The sequence below is a fragment of the Motacilla alba genome, chromosome 7 (assembly GCF_015832195.1).
Source record: "Motacilla alba alba isolate MOTALB_02 chromosome 7, Motacilla_alba_V1.0_pri, whole genome shotgun sequence".
Taxonomy (NCBI): Eukaryota; Metazoa; Chordata; class Aves; order Passeriformes; family Motacillidae; genus Motacilla; species Motacilla alba.
The window spans coordinates 18,529,964-18,555,249 of record NC_052022.1 but is presented as its reverse complement, the minus strand read 5'-3'; the positions used below and the strand labels follow the sequence as shown (position 1 = coordinate 18,555,249).

Genomic DNA, 25,286 nt, shown 5'->3' with positions numbered 1-25,286 from the left:
GCAGGAGGACTGGGAGACCAGTACAGATATTATGCAGGGAGGAAAAAAAATGCAGCTATTAAAATGATATTGGAAGGAAAGACCATTTCTAAAAAGATGTTAAAATTGATTGCCAAATGTTTAATTCATTTTTTCTATATCTTTACATAATCACCTTAGTAAATTTTCCACTTACAAGATTTAGGATATTCATGCATAAAGAAGCTGTTATTAAGGCACCTGTTATTTGAAATCTATTTACTACTTTCCCCTACTGCTTGCTGAATAACTATGAAATTCTGCCAGGAGCCCAATCATATGATAGAATTTCAGCTACACAACATGAATAATTCATGAGCAATTTACTGCTTAGGAATCACAGAGCAGCTTGGAAAAGCAAATAGGCTTCAGCTCTATCCTCCAATATTAATGACAGTCAATGAAGTGCCTGATTCCAGTCACTTAGCAGATTTGACTGGCCAAATATATGGAGGCCTTATAGTTACTACTTGCACTTCTGAAATAGTGGGTTTTTTCCACAGCACTTGGCAAGTATTCAAAACAGCTCACTGACAGTTGTTGGCATTACTTTATGAATGACTCACAAACAGTAAAAAGATTCAAATAATAAATAATTGACCAGCTCATAAGACTATAGTCAAATTGAAGTCTTCTCAGAAACCGAGTTCATTTCAGAAGAATTCATAAAAAGAGAATCTTTTTCTGTCTGCAGAAAGTAAAGATAAAGCAGCCCTTTTGCCTTTCTTATATTGCTCATACCTACACTGAGCTGTGATAAAACAGTTTTTATTCAGCATGTATTTACATTTTAATGTTTACTCATGCTCCCATGCTCAAAACTGCAAATTTTGCACTGAAAATGTAAAATATCTGAAGTATTCCAAAAGAGGCTGTGGATATAAGAAGGTCTGCATAATTTTGTAAAACAATTTGCCAAGTACTCAACTACTTTAATTCAATCAATGTTTCACTTAAATAAGTTTTTCATTCTGGTGAATTGGAAGAGTTTGGCATTTCACACTGTCAGAACATCCTAACGACTATTCTGTTATGCCTAAATATGAAACACACTTCAGATTTTAAGTTACATTCTTAAGTCTTCATCTATACTCTTTAGTTACAATTAATTTTATAATTATGCTGTTTCATAATTTTCTTTCCAAAGGGAGTATAAGATATATGAATCACTTGCACCAAAAGAGGTTACACGCGATTCATAGCTTGTGCTTGCCTTAAGCACAGAAGTGAATTCTGCCATATTAAAGCCATTTAGAATATCTGCTAGTATACTGAATTTTGAGAAATTTTAATACTTTCTATATTGAATCTCAAAACCAACTCCACCCAGACGCTGGAAGGCAAAGTAAAGGATTGCTTTAATTTAATTTAAATTTCTGTCTTAGGGTTTATATTCTCATCTCAATTAGTGTATGTACTAAGAAGAAGTAGCTGCAAACTGAGATTTGAATATACCCATTGCTTTTTATTTAGCTTTTTAGTACTGGCAGTATAATGCTTTTGCGCTAGTTCTGAATTGGTATGCTACTTGAAAATGTAGAATACGGAGTACATTTGCTTTGCTGAGTTAGAGAATTAAGTGACAATAAAGCATGCATTTGTGTCTAACTTCACAAAATAAAGCATGTCATGCCGTGCTTGATTTATTAGAGAAATAGTAGAAGGCAGCAAACAATCTGAAATCCACTTGCACTTTCAGTTTTGCATGCCTTATGCATATTTCTGGCTGATGGCTTTAAACATTTACTGTATTTCAAATTTCCAGTCCAATTTCATAACTTTTTAAATCTAAATTAGAGTATTTGATGTCTTAAATCGTCTCTAAAATTCAATGGCTATTCCTTAGATTCCCTTACCAGGAAAGTGGCAATGAGGCATTTTCAAGAGTACTCAAAACTTCATTAGTATGAAAGAAACATTTCTCATATAATTGAGTTATAAAACATAGCATCAAGTGTCTGTCATTACAGATTCGCAACTAATAACAGGCTATATATTTCTATTTCATATAGGATACGTTTCAGCTTGGATGGGGTGGACCACTGGTTCCTCCCCTTACCTCTATTGTGGGTACAGTATTTCCCCCTTTTCTACCCTTAATGAGTCTGACTAATCACTACATTGTAAATTAAGGGTTAGGAAGAGAAACATTCTCATCTGCAAATCCCAGTACCAGTAAAAGTAGATTCTATATATTCATCCTCCACTGCTCCTCAATTGCTTTAAATAATTGGAAATAATTCTTTGAAATTTCAATATTGAAGAAAAAACATGAAAATGAGCAAATGAGTGTTTTCCCCAGCTATTTTAAGATTTTTTTGTTGCTTTTTTTAACTGAGATAAAAATTGGCTTCCTTTAAAAATTTGAATCTGGCTTTTATATTGTTTTGGAAAGATCTATGCTTTACCCTATTACTCAATTTATACCGAATATACTCAAAATAACCTGAAGAAAATTTTGAATATTACTCTTAATACATTAAACACACTCCAAAATACTATGATCTGAATAGTCACAACTACAGATATTTATATAATTGCAGTAATTTAGAACACCCTATATGTTACATTAAGTAAATCACTCCAAGTGTGTACACACAATATATAATATATAAAATGTTATATATTAAGAGACAGAGCCAGACTTTTCTCAGATGTGCAAAAATGGCAACAGGACAACAGCTTTAAGTTGGGTTAATGGAAATTCTTACATTATATAGGGGGTTTTAGGGAGGTTTGTTGTTTAATTTTTTCATTTGGGGGATGGATTTGATTTTCATTTTGGTGGGGGGGTGTTTGGGTTGGGATTTTCTTTTCTTTTCTTTTTCTTTTCTTTTCTTTTCTTTGTCAGGTAAACATTGGAATAATAGCATGTAGTTAGTGGATTTTAGATCATACATTCCTATCAACACAGTGCATGGTGTACCACTCTGATTTCCATTTGTGGGACAAACTTACGAAAATTAGTTTCTTGCAAAAAATCCATTGAGACAAAATAGGAGTAATTGATTGAAAATGAGACAGTTTTAATTACTTATTCTACATTTTTAGGTTCTTAGAATCTAAAATTTCTCCTAGTTCCTCCGTAACCATTACTTGGATCATGTCAAGTAGGTTGAAGTTTCTCTCACAGACATACCTAATTTTCATTTACTGTTGCCTCTACAGCCAGTTCATAGCTGATCACCAAGCACATGCAGCATGCTTCCTCCCAGGGTACCACTCCAAGCTATTCAATGACAAAATTTCTAGTTTTGAGGTAAAAGAATTATTGCAATCTCTCTCTCAGTTCCTTCTCTCTTGTTCTTCCTTTCCTGTTCTGTCCTCATCTGCTCGACTGCAATATCACATATGTTTATCACCTGATGTAAACATTGATAAAAAGGGATAAATTTTCATTATTATCTGTGAGTAAAATTCCCATCTCCAGTAGTGCTGTGGCAAAGTACATATACTTTATCCTTTCACTCTAAAGAACTTTTATCCTTAGATACCCATTGTGTGAATCCACAGGTAACCAGGGAGACCAGCAAAACACAGCTCAGATGCAAAGAGTAAACTTATTTCATTACCTTGCCAACAATGCTGGGAGGCAGAGACACACGGGGACACAAGCTCCCTTAGAGTTACTTCATCCTCGTGGGGACAGCAGGGCCTGCAGTCTGCCCCAGTATATGAAAGGGCTTGGTGCATGCACAGTTTATCACAAGGCTGTGCTTTTATGAGCTCTCTGTCTCCCAGAGGAGGCTCAAGCATGTCTGTGAGAGTGTATTATGTCTACACAAAGGAATAAGGAATTCTATACTTCACAATTCACATAAGGAATTCTACTCCTCAAAACAGGCAAACAACACTAAGCATAATAAATGGATTTTCCCACACTGACATGCTTAGCATTCTCAGCTGCAAGTTCACTTTGAGAGAAACTATTCCCTCCTCACCAAACCTTCCCTCCCAAACAGCCATCTTCAATCCAGCTCCATGCATGCACTCAGATGAGACAGGCTATCTTATGTGGGAATATTTTTCCTCTGCTGCATCACCAGTTACCTTCCTTCATGGGCACCTCCAAACTTCACACCACACAACCATGGCAGAAATCGAGAGCCTCTGCTAAGGGTAACTCTTAATCCTCAGCACTGGGCTATGTTTTTATTGTGTCTGCTGGCCCTCAGGTCCACTACCTCCATTGCTTTTGTGACAAACATCTTCAACTGACTTAGCTGCTCCTGAATTAAGCCCCGTAACTGTTTCCTCCAATCCCACTGACTTTCTGCTGTGTTATGACTTGTAGAAGAGACTCCTCTAACTTCAGAGAAAGGCAGTTTCCATCATCAATTTTACAGTACTAGGGAGAACAGAAAGCCTTTGTTACAGCATCAGATTGTTAATGTTTTTGATTAAGGGGTGGGATTTCTTCATGGTCTGCCTCAGATGCTCTTTTGATCCCCTGCCTGGGATAGTTGCTGTATGTTTACATACAGTTACTATGTCCTTTCTTTCCTTGCCTCAACTCTTCTACAGTTTAAAAGAGAATACACTTGTCTGTTACTTGATACCCACTTGGTCAAGTCAGCGTGGTTTCAGAGCCTTCCAGACTTCCTTGTGTGTTGTCCTCCAGGTCCTTCACTATGAGCACGTGGTAAATGCAGATCCCATTGTCACTTGTGCCTACATTTGTGTCCACTCATGGCATACCTCCTGCCATTCCAGCAGTCTTACCTATGTGCTGCACCAAGAATCCAAACCAATGTCTACTTGCTCACTTCTCCATCTCTCACTGCAAATGTTCTCTCTACCAGGTCTTTGGGAACTTTTCCTATTTAAGCATAAAATTACAAAGTTGATAGCTTCCAAGGGGAGGCAAATAAAGTACTTTTTAATTTTGAGTAGAAAGTTCCACACAGAGTCCTGTAATCACCCTTTCCATCCCAAAGATGGTAACTCCCTACTTGTTTGCACCAGGAAAATAGTTAGGAACTTCTTCACAGAATCAGCAAAAGTTATGGGAAAAGTGGATAAGTACTACTAAAATTTTTTCCTTGTTTGTTTACAGATTTCAGGAGGCCCTGATATATCCATTACTCAGCTCCAATGTAGGAATTCCTGGAAATTCTGTGGCAGCTGAGATGTCAGGATCCATGAAAAATATTTCCCCTGGCAACTAAAATACATCTATATCTCACTATGTGTTCATCTATGTCTCCCACAGCAGGGGTCAAGCTAGTCAAGCTTCCTTATATTCTATTCATACAGCAGGGATAAGCTGGTGTTTCATACAGTCTTCATTCTACACATATGAATGATTCTGGCAGTAAAACTGATTTTTTTTTGTCCAGTTTTTATTGTTTTCTTTGGAAACAAAGAAAGATACAAATAGCAGCCATGAAAAACAGCTGGATTACTAATTTGCCTTGACAGAAAATCATATTGGCCAGAAGATAGGATATACAATTAGTATTGCAGTAATTCTCTTATATATAAATCTGATATTGGAATATAAATGTTGCATAAATTTAAACATGAAAAATTGTGTACATATATGAAATACTGCTTTCTTCTAGAGGAGATGTGGTTTCCCACAATGATTTTTTTCCCCCCTGGATGAATGTTGACTGAAATGTAAAATAGTTTAGAGCTCCTTTGTCTTTTTAGGCATCAGGTATTGCTTCTCACTTGTTCTTATTGCTGTTCCACCTACCTGAAGCTATAGGAAGGTGAACAAGCAGAATCAACTTGGGCTTTTGCAGCTTTGCTCACTGAAGTCAGCCTGACCAGCAACATCCCAGCCTTGAGGAAATGCATAGGTAATTTATAATACCAAAGAAACAGCTATGCAAACGTCTTTTTCCAATTTACTGGCATTATATTCTGTATCAAGAAGTAACAGAAAATAGGCCCAAGAGAACAGCCCCTTTTAAAAGAAAAAATGCATTTTGAATCATGTATATCTGACCTAGATTTAAAGACCAAACAAAAAATAACAGCTATAGTTGCCAACATTCTTTTAACCTTCTACAGACCCTTTCCAACAAGATGAGAATGGCAATTTTTATTTGCTAAATTAACTCATTATGAAATGCTAATTGACCTCTTTTCTGCATTTAGTTCACTTTTCAATTGGTTTTTCCTTTCTTCTGTCCATTTGCTGTAACTTATGTGTGTTGTCTGTGTATGTATGGGTGCAATCCTGGATATGTATTAAGTTAATGTCCTGGTTATCCTGAGATACCTCAGCTAATTCCCAAAGCAAATATATATATAAAAAAAAGTGAAACAGAAAAACCCTGTTAAGGCAATTACCTGCAGCTGTATGTGTTGGAGAAATTAAAGATATCTTGCTAAGGAGGACTTTACAGTCAGCTGAGCATCTGACCAATGTGTAACAATACAGTTTTACATTATAAATATGATAGGGGTAAGGCTCAACACTGTTGAGGAAGAAAAATCAAACAGAAAAAAATGCAAACAGAAACCAACTTCTAAAAGTTTTAATTTTCTCTTCTTCTTTTCTTAAAAAACCTTCCAGGGGGACTGGATAGCTCAAGGGGTTGGTAATAGGATACAGAGCCTTTCATCTCTAGGTTACCAGTTCGCATCCAGGCCAGGTCAGTAGTGACCAAAAATTATTACCATTTGATGGGTTTTCAGTGACCTCTATGAATTAAATTGTTGGAAGCATTGTTGGAACAGTTGCTGGAAGCTGTTCTCTTTTTATCCAAGAAGATGTGGCTGATCTTTCCATAGTCTCAGTGGTGAGACTGCATTACCTGTTCATCTAAAGATTATCAAGTGCAAGACACACTGATGCATTTTGTAGAAATCCTTTTTTCTACAACTATTATCCATTCATAATTGTTGTAACAGTTATTGTTGCTGTTATTATTCTGCTGCCTGTTCTGGATCTGTGCTGTGGTTCAATGGATGTCATGGTTGTTACAAAGGTAACTGCTACAGGCACTCAATTTTTGCAAAACCATTCTTTGTGTGAGCAGAGGTAACCTTAATTCATTTGAGTTGCAGAACTAAATCCCCATCTTTCTTTCTTGGCATCTTTATTTTCAGGTTTTTCATCAAGACTAAACAGAGGAATTCAATCAGTGTAACACATCTGGAACATTTTTATGAGTGGGGGAAAAAAAGACAAACACTAGCTGGCCTAGAATTTCAAAGCTGCAATAGCATAATGCAGTGTCATAGATCAGGTCAGACTCGGAACAAATTTCAGAATTTCTAATTCCATTTCTAATTTTTTTGTTGTTCTCAATTCCATGAAGCTAAATAGCAACAGATTTATTACTGGGATCTTTTAATCACCAAAAATACAAGCAATATAAAAAATTAAAAATAAAAAGTGCTAAATTTAAAAAATAAAATTGCAGTTTTATACAAGATAAGGATTATTCTGCTACAGAAAGGTCCCATTTCTGCTGTCTGGCAATGGAGGAGACCATTCTGATTGAAAAGAAAATATGCCCTGAAAACAACATTTCTACCTAAGATCTCTAAACAGGTCCTAATTGCTGGCCATAACACTTGGGAGGAAGAGGGGAGGAGGGTGCTGAGTGATGAATAACACAACCACAATATTCCTGTTCCAAAGGCCTTCTAGAGGCTGTGAAATACAGGTAGTAAGACTGAGCAGTTCTGAGCTTGCTCACAACTATGTTGGTAGTGGGGAGAATGCATCAATATTGCAGGAACAGAAATGGACTAAGACAACTTAATGTACTCCAATATCCATGCCAATCCTTTCCTGCCTTGCTGCAGGACTTAGATTACTGAAAGTCAGAACCTTACTTCATCTTTTATTTTACCTTCCTACCAGGTCCCAAAAGTTTACAGAAGAAAAAATGTAAACTTTTAAATAAAATATAACTTGTAAATGAGAAGCTGTAATTAGATACTTAAGGAAAAATAATTGCTCATCACAAAAGTTTTGATAGGTCTGACAGACACATGTGATTAATTTCTGTATATATCAGAAAAATGCACCTTTTATCTACATAAGATATATTGACATCTTGCCTGAAAATATCTGAAAAGGTAACCCCCAAAAAAGTAATTCAAAATGCAAAATCAGAAGTCCTAAATATATGCTTTTCTAGATAAATGAAGGTTATTGCTAACTTAATTCATGAAACAAGAAGACTGGAGCTTGAAATAAATTATGTTGATTCAAGTAGACACATATTGCAAACCTGTCTTGCTTTCGTATACAAAGAAATTAATCTTTGTTATAATCTTGCATGGAACGATAAGGCAATAAAGTTACGTCTTTAATCCGCGCATAATTCTTTTATGTAGAGCTTAGTTTCTAGATTCATGGCATTTGTATTTTCAGCTTAAATTTCCAAACTATGTTGATCAAATCTACAGGTTGCCATTTTGCTTTAAACATTCTTTAAGCTGTAATTTCATTCATTTTTAGAATTTTATTATGTCTACATTTTTCATTTAGCACATTTTTCTTTTTTATCTAGAACAAGTCAGTGTCAGGCATCATCTTACTACTGCCAAGTCTTCTCTTTTGTTTTTCTATTAATTATTTTCATTGTCTCACTTATTTTGTTTTCATTACATGTACTAATGTTAATAATTTAAAGAAACAGTGCAATGCTACAGTTATTAACATACTGCTTTAAAATTCAGTTTCTGAATAAGCATTTATTAAGGAATGGTAAAACAGTATACAAAATGTATTGCTGTAAATATGCTTATACTCTTTTCTCTTTCCCCCTGTATTTGTGTACTAGGTGGTTGTGAATGCCCTTTTAGGAGCAATTCCATCCATCATGAACGTGCTTCTCGTTTGTCTTATATTCTGGCTAATTTTCAGCATCATGGGAGTAAATCTGTTTGCTGGGAAGTTCTACTACTGTGTTAACACCACAACTGATGAAAGGTTTGAAGTCGACCAAATCAACAATTTTAGTCAGTGCGAGGAACTCATAAAAAACAATCAAAGTGCCCGATGGAAAAACGTGAAAGTAAACTTTGATAATGTAGGATTTGGGTATCTTTCTTTACTTCAAGTAGTAAGTGATCACTCTTTATATATCTTTTCCTGTTTATAAGCAGTAGTGAAAAGCAATTCTAGCAACAAAGAGACAAAACATTTATCTGATGGTTTTTATCTGTGACTCAGTAGTTCTGCTACATGGGTAATTGATTACTCTTTTCATCATAAGCAGTAAGTAGAGTCTACTATGATGAATAAAGACTCCTTAGGACATCTAATGACACAGCTTCCTATTTATGGCTCCCTTAGTCCTTTAGCCGCTTCTAACTTTTAAAGTTTCTAGAATTACCTAGGAATGGTATTCGGGTATCTAAATATTTTCAGTTTTCCAGTTGCTGAAAAAAAAACTCCAGTGGTGTGATTAAGTCACAAAGAATTCCAGGTAATAAATCTCATCTCAGGTTTGTGGCTGCCACCAGGGCAGATCTAATCTAAAAAGCAATTTCTCATTCAGAAGAGAAAGAAGAAAAGAAAATTAGCACTTGATACTATAATCTATGAAATATTTTCCTGATACTTCTGTGCAAAAGGACCTCATAGAGTTCATTTAGCAAAATCTGAAGAAGAAAATATATGCAGAGAGATACTAGAAGATTATGCCTTCAGTATCAAAAATTGTGTCCTCACAACACTGTCTTTGTACTTTGAAGCAGCTACCAATCTGACCCAGCTTTAAGCAAGAAAATGCTGGACTTTTACCCATGTTGTGTACCTTCAGCAACTTCTATGTATTTTTTTTTTTAGGTTACTATCTAAATCTGCAGTATCTTATCCTTCATTTTTATTTCTTATAAATACGTTCCCAGATTTTATGCTGTTTATGTAAAATCTCAGTAAGACAAATCATTAACATGATGCAGTGGTATGGACATTGTCCTGCACAAGGTCTAAAACAATAGTTCTGAGCAATGTGAACTGCTTCTCCCAGCTAATTCAGCATCCTACTGTGAGACTGATAAGTCTGTACATTTAATTTCATTATGATTCCTTACTTTACTGTCACATCAGGAAAGAGTGGAGAGAGACCAACAGTCTTAAAGAAATAAAATACTGAACTGAACACAATTTGATTTTGATAACTAAAGACTTTAGGTACTTACTTTCTTTGCCTTATTTATGAAGTCTACTCACCCAGGGAGTCAGAATGCTTCATTACAAGTGTTCAGGAGAAACAAGACATCAACAGAACTCTTTCCAAGTAGTTTACAACTTTCTTTCTAGTAGTAACCTATTCTACTCTGGGACACAAGTCATTATTCCAAGCTAATTTCTTTCCTGGCTTTGTGGCTGCAATCACCCCCCCTCAGCTACTTGCTATTTCAGTGTTCTGAATATCTATGCATAGATTATTTCATCTTCTCTTTATTGAAAAGACACAAATATTTCCTTACATGAAGACTTAGATTCTTAAATTATTGGATTTTTTGGGAGGCAAATCAGGAGAAATTTGCCCATCATTCCCACAATTTCAAAGGAAAAATTTATCTAGACCTACCACAGAGGGACCTAGCTCTCACGGAGGATGAGCCTGTTTGTTTGCACAGTATCTACAATGTAGAGATCTTGCAAGAGCATGAGACACTCACATAATGATGGGGGATTTTTTGTGAGAATAGAATGTCCATGACAACAGCACTTAATTTTTCTGTGTTGCTAAAATGCTTGTAAAATCATCAAGACCTTTTTGTTTGACATAGCAAAAAAAACCAGGGGCATTTCTGTCATTGAACAGAACATCATCCCTGCATCTTTTAGGGTTTGGTAAGTAAGCCAGTAGTAGTGATTTTGCAGTTATGGAATGATAAAAGCCCTAGGACTGAGAAAGAAAAATATCCGCTTGATTTTCAGTTAATGCATTGAAATGTGGACAATCTATGTTTGTTCACCTTCAAGAAAACAAGGCCACAATTCATAACTGTTTGAGATTCTTACATTGCTTTCTCAATCAAAAAAGACTGATAAAGTGATTTTCTATTTGATATATAAAGTACTTTGGATCAAACTCTAGAATAGGGTTCCAAAGCCATCATGTCAAAACAAATATGAAATTTAAACATCTATGTCATAGCCCTAGATTTTGCTACCCTTCCTAAACAGCTTGCAGCAATAGAAAGACTAAATGTTAATGTATGACTCAGTTGAGGTACACATTACTGTGTCAGAAACAAAGATAAAGCTATTCAAAGTTTAGCAGTTAGCCTAAAATTATATACTGAGCCTAAAAAATCTGATTATAAAACCATGATTGCAAGTGGATATGCTTTCTGTTTGCCTAAAGTGAACAGTAATGGCCTTTCTACTGAAGTCATTTGGTTCTGCACCTCAACAGCCTCCGGCACAGACTTTTACTAGTGCTGGACCTGAGAAAATAACCCCAGGGAGGTCAATGTCATTTTTCTAATAACAATTTCTGTGAAGAGTATCAGTGCGTGAATCACTGACACAAGGCCAGGAGGCTAGAAAATAAATACAGAAAGCTTCCTCTTATTCCTCCTTATTTCCATTCTCCATTCTGCCCTCCAGCTCATGCCCTTTGAGTCAGCCAAAGAATGCTGTAAATCCCTTCAGCTTTTCTGGGGTACAAGAACCATAACCTTACTATCTGTATCACAAATTGGAGTGAATACTAATGGAAGTTAGAACCCTTTTTAGGACAAAAAATCAAGATGAAAACAAGCCAAAAGAACTTCAAGCCAAGGCACCGAGGGCCTTATTATTCTGGGAAATACATAAATGAAAAACTGTGAAACTGTGAAAAACTAACTTTTTAAAATGTCTCCGGCAGTATATGGGTCTGTTCATCACAGAAAACCAGAAAACTCTTTTTTTTTTTTTTTTAAGAGTGATAGGGAAGAGAAACATATATATTTCACACAGAAACACTCAAAAGCAGAGAGATAATTTCAGAAATAAGTATTCTGGGCTCAAAAATGCAAATGTTTGATAGCAACTTTAAGCAAAAGGAACTCTCTAACGAGCTCTGTCTTGAGTTTACTTGGCAGTGCTGGTGAATGACTTTCTTGAATGAGGGGCCTAGGAAAAGAACATTACCTAATTTTTGGTTGACATTTCCTGGTTTTTTTTTTTCTTTCATGGGAGGCATTAACTAACAATACATGTCATTGATAAAACCAAGTTTTATGGACTTTGTTGATCAAATTTTTTTCCAGAATTCTTACATAATTTGAAGTTGGAATATAATTATTCATGCCATCAGTCACATAAGTACACATTTCTTCTATAATATAGTGTAGATCATATTGTTTTATGTGGATCTTCAAGCTTCTTTTTTTCATTTCTTGGTCTGAACTTGCTTGAGTATTTCTCTATCCCTAAAGAGAAGCATCAAAGCAGAGACAGATCTGCTGGAGAAATTCCTTTCACAATTGTCATGCATCAGTGGGTGAAGAGGAAGAGATTGGTGCACACAATGAGATGTGGCATCTGCCCTGATAATTTTATGGCCTTATGCCTTTTAACTTGAACCTAGTATTTGGATTCCTTGGTAAGTAAATCTCCCAGAGGCCTGCTTTTATCCTGCTCACCAGGATAAAATGTGGCAAACCAGCCACAAAGCACAATATTATACCCTACTGTTACTACTACCAGTAACACAACACATCTCTTGAAGTGTATGGTAAAAAAATCAGAAGCTGAATTCTAAGACTTAAACTTTAGGGTACTTCCAAAGTTCCAACAGGTTAGTATTTTAAAAGCAAGATGCTATTGTGTCTTCAAAAGGGAATGTGAATCTTCGTGGTGATTTGTTCCGGTAAAGAATTGAGCGGTAAAACTCCAGCATGACTTACAACTTCTTAAGAAATTATTTATCAGGGGAAAAAATCTATGGTTTTTTACCAATAGTAAAGGAGATGGGGGATTTTTGTTCTGTTGGTTTTTATAACTACATTTGAATCTGCATTTGAATGTGTGTCATTGAAATCTCCTTGGCAGAAAAATAACCCCTTTGGAACAGATGCTGACTTCAGTTATACTGCTGTAATCTTTGAAATCAATTAATTACTCCTGATTTAGTGTCACTGAGAATGTACAATATATTTTATATGGTATTATGCAAAATGGAAACTAAAAATTTGATCTCTTTGTCATTTTTTGTGTTATTTTCTTTCAGGACACAAAAATACACAAATGATACCTTATTTCTCTTAAAGAAAACACATTGCAGATAAATATAAGCAGGTCTATGCATCTACAGTAGAAATAATGCTTTCACGGAATGGGGTATCTTGACTCTTAATTTCTTCAAAACTTTTAATATCTTAGAGTTTTATGAACCTCATTGTGGAAATCACAAGATAACAATATGTTATATTTCTATTTTTCCACCCCATACTCTTTTCAAGTTTCCTTTTTAACAACAACAACAACAATAATAATAATATATCTTAGTTCAGCTGAGCTCTGTTCCACTCTATTTCCTATCACTAGTTAAAGGGTACTGTTTGTTTATAGTGCAGTACTTTAGTGATAATGGTGAAGCTTAATATTTTAAAATTAGTCTATCTTTTTTCATTGACTCTACTTAGTCTAGGCTACAGCAATACATTTGCAAAAAAACCCCAATAATTATTCTGTTTTGCCTGGAGGATGATATGCAAAGACCATCATGTGTCTGAATCTGAGGCAACAGCACACATCTTGCACAAGTGCCGGTCCATCATTCACATCATCTTTCTGAAGTAAAAGTCTGCCCATTATTTTCACATGGTGTTTCAGACTGAAGTGCTCATTTCCAGTCATGATATTCCAAAAAATGCAAATAGTGTACCAAGACAGAAACAAAAGTGGCACTGTAAGACATGGTGTAATCATATTGCCCTATTTAGATCTTGCTAGATGAAATACTGAATCCTGTTTTGGTTGCTGTTGCAAGAGATTAACTAGTGCAATGGAGCTCAGAGCAAAATAAGGAGAGTGATCAGAGTTCTGGAAAACAAGAGTTGCATGGGAAGACTGAAGGAACAGTGATCACTACCTAAAAAAGAAAGACAGCAACAATGAATTTGCAAAAAGTAAGAGACGCTGCATGAAGTTGATTCCTGCAGTTCTCCAGACATGTAATGGCTCTGACAAGTGAGTCTCAAACAGCAACAGAAGGATGTAAGCATTAGGAAATAATAAAAGGAAGTACCAGAATACATACTTTTTATAAGGTTGTGGTGTATTCACCATTAAAAGCCTTTGAGAACAAGTTAGGCATATATTAGTAATTACATAAATAGACCTTATCTACCTCTCCTAATCCCTTGCAGTCCGAGTATTACACGAGAACTTTAAATTCTTCAGCTGACTGCTACTTGTTTCAGATTTATTCTTGATTCATTGGTCCTCTGATACTACATTTTGATTTCACCATCATACTGTTAGTTACCTGAGCTTTATATTGTCTGTGTTGACCCCAAGATGTGAAAGTTGCTCCACATTGGATTTGCATCTAAGGATAATCATGCCTTTTTCATTATTCCACTGTTCCAAAAGTGTAAAGGACCTTTCCTTTAAGAATATAATTTCTTCTCATTTTAAGTTCACTTCAGGATGATGCCAAACTGCTCCGTGTCCTGCACAAAAAAAAAAAAAAAAAGGTTCTTTGAAACTGCCACTAGAAATGAAACCTGATGATTGTGATACAGTAAAAAACATGGATGAAGAGTGTTCCAGTCCTGATTCTATCCTGCAAGAATAGATAGGAGGTCTCTGTGGCAAGGAAAGTGAAGGAACCAATGATCTGCAGTCTTGTTTTGCAAAATTGAAATGAGAATTAAACAACTTAGAATTATTTACTTTTTTTTTTTTTGGCTCTATTTTTGGGCACAATTGGATTAAAAACCCAGTGATTTCTACTTGGAGATGTTGCCTAGTTAAAAGAGAACTAATTGCCACAACAGAGTAAATTACTTTCTGTTTTGAACATTCTGATGAAGCAATATATGCCTCACTGTCAAATATAAAAATTTACAGATTTTGGACAGAGGAAATACCTCTAAAATTTCAGTAAATGCTGTCATTTATGAGGCATATTAAGTATTAAATGCATTTTAAACACTTCCTACTACTTTATCTCAGGATATATGAAGACATCTAGGCTCTGTAAAGCACAATATATTATATTTAATGTGAACATAGAATTACTAAACCAGGTAAAATCTTTCAATGTATATTCTGATTATAGGAAAATACCTTTTTTTGAGATGATCAAATTTTTGGTTCCATTTTGTTGCCACCTTTCTGACTTGGGACAGAGGAACTACATATTAGTCATAATTAGTGGCAACTCAGTTACATAAGGCTATACACCCAGCTGCACATAGCTCTTGCAGTTGACATGATTTGATGAACTAAAATGCCTTCAATAATTTTTGGTAATTAGAAATTAGAAATAATTTAATCATACTGTTTAAAATGTTCATGTCTAATACAAAGTAATGGGATACACAGCAGTATATCCGATGAGCAGCTGAGCAGAAAGTCAAGAGGCAAAACACTTTGGAAATCTAATGGTACTAATTATTCCTGGTGCTGTACTGAGTTGCTGGAAATTATTAAATGAATTGTCTTTAGAATGCTTAAACAGGTGTGTACTGTTTACAGGCTACATTTAAAGGCTGGATGGATATTATGTATGCAGCTATTGACTCAAGAGATGTAAGTACTGCAAATATTTTAAATTATCTTTTTTTTTTCCCTGAGGTTCTGTCTGTCTACAAGTGTGTATTTATCCTAAATAAGCAATTATATCCATGCAATAGAATGAAAAACTAAATTAATTAGTATGAGATTCTGTGGTAACAAAAGGTGGGCAACTGAATGCAAACTGCCAGGTGCTATCAGCAAGAGGTGGAATAGACAAAATAAATTTATAGAAGTGAATATTGTCCAAATACAAAATATTGGTGACACTTTGTGTATATTTCACTTTTTTTTCCCCTTAGGTGTTACAGCAACCCAAGTATGAAGACAACTTGTATATGTACTTGTATTTTGTCATCTTTATAATTTTTGGGTCTTTTTTCACCCTGAATTTGTTCATTGGTGTCATTATTGACAACTTCAATCAACAAAAAAAGAAGATAAGTATTGTTTCATTTCTCTTCTAAAGTTATTCTAAAATAATGCATTTTTGCAGGTGCATAATATATGGAAAGTACACTCACAGCTTGTTCAAAATTGAAAAAGCTGCAGTATGTTATGACAAAATCATACCTGCAGTATTGTTTAAAGTCATAAAATTTTTCATTTAGTGAATGGGACAGATCCTTCTGTTGTCAATTCCCAGATTAGTCTTCCTCAAGTCATCTGCTTTTTTGTGACTAAACTTCATGAAGTCTTCCTGCATGATCTAACCCCTTTTATTAGGTCCCTACATGAAAGCACTCATAATTTCTAGGGGTTTTTTCCTTCTTATTTTTAGTTATTCTCTAAGCACACAAAAAAAAGCTAGCTGGTTATGAAACACAAAAAATAATTTCATCATGCAATTAAAGACGATGTTTTAATGATCCCAAGTATTCAAGTTCTACTTTGTGGCACTGAATAATCTGAAACCATATAGAGCAGGAGTGGTTTGGAAGTATTTCATGACCTTTTTTTATTGTTTCACTTTCACAGTGCAGATGTAGATAATCTCACTGGTTTAGATGGTCTGAGTAGGAAATGCTCGCCTTTAAAATCATTTTCGGTGAATAGATAAAGCAATGAAAGCTCAAGGACCAAAGCAGCTATGAATTACAAGTTTATTTTTACCTTACTGGACTGCATCACTTTCTTTGGGTTTATGTTAATATACTAAGCAAGATTTCCAGATGCTGTCCATGTAGAAATGTAGAGGCATAGGCAGCCTCTCCAGCCTATGGTCCATGCATTCCCACATCTTCAAGCTTCCCACACAGTCACCCACAAAGGGTTGTACCCAGTTCTATGTGTGCATTGGCATTCCTGGAATTAGATGTCTGCAAGTATCTCTTATCTAGGAAAAATTTTCTTCCAGAGGTATGGGAAGTCTCATAGATTTTCATTCAAGGTGTCTCTAACACAAGGTCACTATGGATTTTGATTAGAAATATGAAAGACCCATAATTTCTTTCTTTATCTTCACTGTCAGACTTCAAAGGCAGGTTCATGCTTTTGCTAAATAGAACGTCATTGAACACAGAACTAATCAAAATAAAAGATTTAAAATAGAGCATTTTGCTGTTAATAGTACCAATCTTCAATCTTCAGTGAAGTTTCTCGAAAGTCTGATAATCCATCTTCTCAAGAACCTTGTAGACTTTGGGCCCCAATGCTAATGTGATTGCTAGAGATACCTAAAGCACATTTCTGTGCTGAAAACCTGACGTTGTCTTTTGCCTTTTCTTCACTAAAATCACAGTTCAGAAGTGCCACTATTGAGCAGCCCAGACTACCTGAATTTATCTCAAATACTCTTTACTGTATCTCTTACTATAAAAGAAAAGAGGTAAGGGAAATGATATCTTGGAGTTCCAGGAAAATAAACGTAGAAAGATGGTACTTGCTTTTTTTTTTTTTTTCCTTTTTTTGAGTGATACAGTACTGGAAGTCCAGATTTCTAGACTAAATGCTTAGATTGTAGACAGATGCATTTGATAGCTAAGAGATTTTTCCGAATTAGCCTTCTTGATTTTTGAATCACTCAGTTTTTTCAGCACTGCATATAAGTGTGATTATAACCAATTCTGATTTCATGTTTTTACTTTGGAGGTCAAGACATATTTATGACAGAAGAGCAGAAGAAATACTACAATGCAATGAAAAAGCTGGGATCCAAAAAACCACAAAAACCTATACCAAGACCAGGGGTAAAATTATTTATACACATCAGACAAATAGCTATTTACAAAGGGTTTTTCTTGATACAGGGAGAGCAGAAATAAGCCACTTGAAAGTTTTCGGTAACCGGGGCATTAGTCAGCAGAAATGGAAAACAAAAATAAAACAAAAAATTTTTTTCACTTACAACTATTTTATATATGAATATGCAATACAGGAGGCTGAACTAAGTTGTTGCATTTGAGTACTCAATTAGCAACCAGTGTACACTAGTTAAAATTTTATTGAAGTCTCAAAAGCCTTACTGCATGTGTTTTTCTGCTTTCTTCTAACAGGAAATGTAAATAAATTACAGCTTGTATTGGATGTTTCTTTTTTCTTTCTTCTTCAGAATAAATTCCAAGGCATGGTCTTTGATTTTGTGACACAACAAGTATTTGACATCAGCATCATGATTCTTATTTGTCTTAACATGGTTACCATGATGGTAGAAACAGATGACCAGAGCAAAGAAATGGAAAATATTTTATACTGGATAAACCTCGTGTTCATTGTCCTTTTCACTGGAGAATGTGTTCTGAAATTAATTTCACTTCGTCATTACTACTTCACTATAGGCTGGAACATTTTTGATTTTGTGGTTGTCATTCTCTCTATAGTAGGTAAGTCTTGTTAATTAAACTAAAAGGAAGGTCAAATGAACAGGAGGTGAACTTTTACTTGAATAGAGCTATAGGGTGAGCTTTTGCCATCACAAGATTTACAGCCAAGTCATTCAACTTAACATTTTAATTTGTAACCAACCATCAAAACTGTTATAATCATCCAACATTTATTGCACCTGCAAATATTACGTATAACTGCTAAAACAGAAATTATGCCAGTGTAATCTACAGAATATCTTTAATTGCTACATAAAGCTGCCAATTTAAAACTGTGCTTCTAAATTTCTATTGTGATATGGAGATTAAGTGGTAATGTACCTTGGTTTTCTTTTCTTTTTTTTTTTTCTTTTTTAGGAATGTTTTTGGCTGAGATGATTGAGAAGTACTTTGTATCTCCCACACTATTCAGAGTCATCCGGCTTGCCAGAATCGGTCGAATCCTGCGCCTCATTAAAGGCGCTAAGGGAATCCGCACTCTGCTCTTTGCTTTGATGATGTCTCTTCCTGCTTTGTTCAACATTGGGCTGCTGCTCTTCCTGGTCATGTTCATCTATGCCATATTTGGCATGTCCAACTTTGCCTACGTCAAGAGAGAAGCTGGGATTGATGACATGTTCAACTTTGAAACGTTTGGCAACAGCATGATCTGCCTGTTCCAGATCACCACGTCCGCTGGCTGGGACGGTTTGCTTGCCCCAATTCTCAACAGTGGGGAGCCAGACTGTGACCCTAACAAGGCTCATCCAGGGAGCTCTGTGAAAGGTGACTGTGGCAACCCTTCTGTTGGGATTTTCTTCTTTGTCAGCTACATTATCATATCCTTTCTGGTAGTGGTGAACATGTACATTGCTGTGATTTTGGAGAACTTCGGTGTTGCTACTGAAGAAAGCGCTGAACCCTTGAGCGAGGATGACTTTGAGATGTTCTATGAAGTCTGGGAGAAGTTTGATCCTGATGCAACACAATTCATGGAATTTGAGAAATTGTCTGATTTTGCAGCAGCACTTGAGCCTCCTCTTCATCTACCCAAACCCAACAAAGTCCAGCTTATTGCAATGGATCTGCCAATGGTGAGCGGTGACAGAATTCACTGCCTTGACATCTTGTTTGCTTTCACAAAGCGTGTTTTGGGGGAAAGTGGGGAGATGGATGCCCTCAGAATACAGATGGAAGATCGATTTATGGCATCCAATCCTTCTAAAGCTTCGTATGAACCAATTACGACTACATTGAAACGAAAACAGGAGGAAGTGTCTGCTGTTATTATTCAGCGTGCTTACAGACGTCACCTTTTAAAACGAACAGTAAAACAAGCTTCCTTTATCTATAACAAAAATAAAACTGAAGGTGGGGCTGGTCAGGGTATGAAAGATGAAATCCTTATTGACAAGTTAAATGAAAACTCATTTACAGAGAAAACAGATATAACCGCATCGACAGCAGTTTGTCCGCCTTCTTATGATCGTGTAATAAGGCCAGTGAAAGAAAAGCATGAAAAGGAAGATAAAGATGGACAGAAATAAGAGCAAATAGCAAGTAAAATCATATGTGTGCAAAGTAGTTCATAGCCTGTAAGGATCATGTGTTTGTGTCAACAGGACTCCTGAAGGAGGTCTATGCCAAACTGACAATTTTTACAAATATACTGTACATTAAAGGTCAGTGCCTATTAAAAGACAGTGACCCCTTGTCAGTGACTGTGACTGTGATAAGAAGAAACAACCTTGACAGGAGGTTACTGTTCTCACTACCAGCTGACACTGCTGAAGAGGAGAGAAAAATGGCTACACAGACTGTAGGGACCAGTTAAAGGGGTGTGAAACCAAGTATTGTGTGTTTAGCATAAAACAATATGGTAACTCTATCCACTGTTTGCATTTCAACTGCCACATACTTCATATTTTTACAAAATCTGTGTTGGTGGATTCATCTTGTTTTTATTCATATGTTGTTTATTATATGTGACTATTTTTGTAAATGGGGCTTCTGTTGGGGAAGGGAATTAAGTACACCTTTACAGGTACAAGGGCCAGGTGTTCTATTATACAACTAATATACACACAGAAATTATTTGCATGAAGGCATGCTGCACTTATAGATCATGCATGAAAATAACATTAAGTCACAAAGAACAACAGATTTTTTTTAGCACAGTGTTTCTGGAAAGGAATAACAGACTTTGAGGTGCTTAATTAATGTATTCATGTTGTTTCATGTTCAAACAAGTCTTAGTATGCCTGTAAAGTCCTCTACAACTCACGAGAATAGTAAATATGGTTTACTTTTTGCACAGACATTAAGTTTCAGAAGGTGCAGACTTTTTCCTAGGTCTGGAGTCACAGATTTTGTCTTGTCAAATGTCTTTCTGCATATGAATACTAAATGAATCTGCCTCAGCCCACCAAATTGATCAAAAAGAGCCCTCTATAAAGTTGTTCTGCTTTATCCTGCAGTATTGTTTAGCCATCTTCAGCTCTCAGTAAGGTTGATGTTGTACACGTTAATGAAAAGCCCTCTGCTATGTAAATAATTTTTAACCTGTGGTGCATGTTTGAGCAAACAGATAATGACTTTAGCACATTTATTGCATCAAATATGTACCACAATAAGTGTAGTGTGCAAGCATTCAACAGGTAAAATTATGTATTATCTACCATTATAGATAGTTTGGATGCAATCAATGCATGTTAATATTGCCTATGCTGCTATTCCTTTGACTGTCCAGGATTCTTAAACATGGGAAGCCATACATCAGAGCTAAATGAAATAAACTACTCAAAAAGACCTCATTCCTCCATACCATTAAGCAATATTTTGCAGCTATTTAGGAGCTTATTTGTTTTACATTTCTGAATTTTCAGTGAAAAGCATATAGTGTATATCCAAACTGTACAGATGTTGAAAACTACTAAACCTGTTGAAAATAATGTTAGGATTTTATAAGCAAATATAAATACTGTAAAAATCATTTTATTTTATTTTTCAGCATTATGTACATAAAGTAAGAACTGAATTTTATCTTCAGGTTAATGTCACATTTTTGTTACTTTCAGTCCATAGCACTTTTTCACAGATGAACTCCAGAGAACAAGATATAGCTAAGTGAATGAATAACTGTAGGATCTTATTTTTTACAGTATTTGCCAACATATAAATAATTTCTGCAAAATGAGTTCATAATTTGCTTCTAAAAAGCTAAGTTGTTTTTTTTATTTTTGCAGATGGGAAAATGGTCTAAAGTTCAAATTGAATGTCTAAGCAGTGCCTGCATCATCAGTTTTCAGATACAACCTTTCTTTCAGAGAATCCTGAATCTTATCTCATGTTTACTCACAGATTTTTTTTTATTCATGCTGCACTAGAACAGTTCTAAATATTATCTAGGGTCCACAATATTTTTTCACAAAGAAAAAGTAGCAAAATTGTATAATCCAATCCATCAGGACATTTTATGTTTCTTACACAGGAAAATTAAATATAGATTACTTTTATTAAAATTATTGACTAAATCTGTATTAGTGAACTGCATGCAGGAAAATGCTATTACCCTAACTGATGCTAAAGAACATTATTAATGCGTCAAAATAATAAAGATTACATTTTTTATTGTACGTTCCTTTTGTGTTTATTATCTGGCATTAATATAAAAAGGTATGCTTTTAAACCACAAAATGAGAGGATATAGAAAACCTCTACTATAGCAGCTATACTGTTCTTCCATATAAGAAAATCCGTGGGATTTGCTTGTTAGTCACTAATTAGGAATTTCTTACTTGATGTGTGTTGGACAATGAGCATGATGCTTCTGCATTTATCAGTAGTTCTGCCCTTAATGACTTCACACAGCAGCTCCATGCAGTGGCTGCACAGCCATGAAATACCAGAGCTGCCCTGAGTGTGTCCCAGGAGGCTCAGAGCAGTCACAAGAATGAGAACTGAGCGTTCAAGAGTTTACGAAGGCAAAATTAGGACAGAAAATAGTACTAGATCCATGACATTCCCGAGCTTGGGTTGAGAGCCAGTTTATTCTTGCTGGGTGCTGTTCACAAACAGGCTACAGAGCCTCTCACATGTGAGTGCATTTTTGAAAAAGGTGAAATGGAGTTGGAATGAATAAATCATTGGTCTTTTCCTCAGGAATTTAAAAAATCTCTCTGGAAGCAACCCATTCCTAGAAGCAACCGGATACTGATAAGGTAAAAACAAATGCATCTGGAAAGTGGGACTCTTCCTTATTCTTTATCAATTGCTTCAGTGAATTTCTAAAAGTATTAATTTTACATGTTTTCATTATTTTATATTGCATTTCCCTATAACTTACAATGAAAACAATCATAGGTGAATACTGAACCTCATATGAAACCAGTTGATTAGCAGCTGTAGTCTGTATGCTTGCTTAGTGGCTAATGCAGAAATAGAATTTCATAGCATTTTCCCTGAAATTCACCAACAATTTTTCAAGGGAGAGAAAAATTGTTGTGAAATACATTATGAAAAAAGAGGTCTACAGCTTTGATTCAAAATGCCTAAGTATCAACATGAAAAGATAAGTATTTTCAGATTAATATGTGGACAGAATATGTCTTAAATGGTTACCTTAAAAAGTATGTAAAAAACCCCAACTTGTTTCTCATGCCTCTAAAAGGTTTTAAATGTTACAGAAGCCTAAATGGTGCTTCAGAACAAGTCAAGCAGAACTTAAACACAGCAGGAAAATCAGAGGATTCTTGGCCAACAAGGAAAGCCAAGAATGCCCATTGCATAGCGCTTTTTGGCACGTTCCTGATGCTGGGGATGAGAACTTGTGCCAAAGGAACTGCACGTGTCATGGGCTTGCTAGGAAAGGTCACTCTGAGCACGCTCTGCCAGAAGAGCCGAGCAGCTTCTCCTACAAACTCCACGCAGGTCGGGCTCCGCTCCTTGTCCTTGGTGGCGTCACTGCCGGCTTTCCTGGTGGACGGACTGCTCCCATTGCAAAGGAATGCTCTTTAGCAACCTTTGTTTCTGGTGTCTAGAAATTACGGCTGAGGATGCTTTCACCTCTAGAGGAAAACCCTAATTTTAGTAGTCTTTGCAATTCTAATGCTCCAGGAGGAAAGAAGGAGGGGGCCGAAGTTTCTTTCTCTGATTTGACCCTACTGCTATTGAATTTCTAAGAGAAGTATCACATAACTTGAAGTGCTCGATTACACTATGAAACGTATGGAATGTGGGCCGCTTAGGAGTACGTTCAGCCACGAAAAGCAAGGAAACAAACACATTCCCAAAGCTTCCATTCGGCATCCCGGCTGCGAGCGCTCCCGAGGCACTGCCGCCTTCCCGCCGGCAGGGGGCGCAAGGCGCCGGCAGCCTCCCGCCCGCTCCCTCGGGCTCGGCCCGCGGGTCCCGCCCGCCGCCTTCCAGGAGTTTCTCTTCCCGTGTCTCTCCCGCCTCCTTCCCGTCCAAGCCAATGGCAGGGCGCCGTCTTCACCCTTCCGGAGCCCCCCCGCAGTGGCGTCGGCTAGCGACGATGGACGCCGAGGTGCAGCAGGTGGGCGCCACCGCCGTTGAGCCCCGGCGGAGGGAGGGAAGGGGCGGCTGGGAAGGAGGGAGGGATGGGAGCGGCCAGGGGCGCGGGGCGGGAGTGCGGCCGGCCGGGGTGAGGCGGGACGGGGCGGTGGGCGCGGTGTCCCCGGGGCCGTCCCGGGGCGAAGCGTTGGCACCGGTGACCCGCGGCCGCTCCCCCGCAGGCGCTGCTCAATTACTACTGCCAGGAGGGGCTCTTCCAGCACGCCCGGGCCGCGGCGGACGAGGCGCTGGCGCGGCTGGGCGCGGACCCCGTGCTCCTCTTCTACCGGGCCTACGGCGCGCTGAGGGCAGGTAACCGGGCGGGGCCGCTCCTCCCGAAACGCTGGGCTTCCTCGCCTCGCCTCCCAAAACTCAGCCCTTAGTCCGCTGAGCAGGGAAAAGCGATGCTGGGGAGTTTGAATGTATCCTGTGTTGAGTGAATTGCCGGTGTGTTATCATCTGTCACCGCTCCTCCGCAGTTTGAATGAGAGTGATCTAGACAGCATCGTACCAAAGCGAGAAATAGCAAGTATTTTTCTTTTTCGTGGTTTTATGAACATGGGTCAGGGTTCCTTGGAGGGAATTTGAGCCCTGCCCAAACGCATATTGCATTTGATCGGAAACTCGCTAGTGTCTCTCAGCTAACAGCTCTTCCCTTCAAAGCAGCTGTGTTAGTTTTGTTGAATCCTCTGTCTCAGAGAAACTGACTGCTAATACCTGGTGGGGGCATCTTTGTGTAAATTATACTGTTCTGAGAAGTTTATTTAGCAGCATGTATATTCCAAGGATGTCAGAAATATTAACAAGTAACCCAACATGGGGAGGGCTGAGAATAGTCTAGGAAGGTGTGCTGGTTTTGAGGGAGTGTGTCTATTCCCAAACTCCCAGGTATTTTTATGTAAGAATCTTTTTATTTTTCAAAATACTGGCTATTTTGCTGATATTCAAAATAGTCACACAAATACGGCAAAAATACTGGTTTTCTAAAGAAACGGGAGCAAAAAGAGCTGTTCAATGCCCTGTATAAAACAATAAATATGATTTTCACCTTTCTGGCAGTTGGCAGAATTAGTTGGCATAATTCAAGTTCTTTGCATTGAGAAGCTATTTTCTGTCCAGTGTCTGTTTGAAAGACTTGAACAAACAAGTGAAAGTGGGTGTATGCATAAGGAACAAAAGCATAGAAGAAAAAATAGAAGGGAAAATTTCAGTCAGATTGATGATTG

At 36.8% G+C, this 25,286-nt stretch overlaps 2 protein-coding genes across 12 annotated transcripts in view; both read left to right on the top strand.

Moving 5' to 3' along the window:
* Window positions 1-22,124, top strand: part of LOC119703008 (sodium channel protein type 1 subunit alpha) — an 86,922-nt gene extending 64,798 nt beyond the window's left edge. For all 6 annotated transcript variants that reach the window (XM_038142040.1, XM_038142038.1, XM_038142037.1 and 3 more), the window contains 6 exons: window positions 8,775-9,056; window positions 15,650-15,703; window positions 15,991-16,128; window positions 17,773-17,877; window positions 18,240-18,510; window positions 18,868-22,124. In XM_038142040.1, the coding sequence (XP_037997968.1) occupies window positions 8,775-9,056; window positions 15,650-15,703; window positions 15,991-16,128; window positions 17,773-17,877; window positions 18,240-18,510; window positions 18,868-20,036 (2,019 nt within the window). In that variant the 3' untranslated portion in view covers window positions 20,037-22,124. The remainder of the gene's footprint in view (window positions 1-8,774; window positions 9,057-15,649; window positions 15,704-15,990; window positions 16,129-17,772; window positions 17,878-18,239; window positions 18,511-18,867) is intronic.
* A 1,811-nt stretch (window positions 22,125-23,935) lies between these two features.
* The window catches only part of TTC21B (tetratricopeptide repeat domain 21B), a 34,675-nt gene continuing 33,324 nt past the window's right edge, over window positions 23,936-25,286 (top strand). For 5 of the 6 annotated variants that reach the window (XM_038142941.1, XM_038142938.1, XM_038142942.1 and 2 more), the window contains exons 1-2: window positions 23,936-24,043; window positions 24,243-24,372. In XM_038142941.1, the coding sequence (XP_037998869.1) occupies window positions 23,963-24,043; window positions 24,243-24,372 (211 nt within the window). In that variant the 5' untranslated portion in view covers window positions 23,936-23,962. The other variant, XM_038142943.1, reaches the window with a different exon arrangement.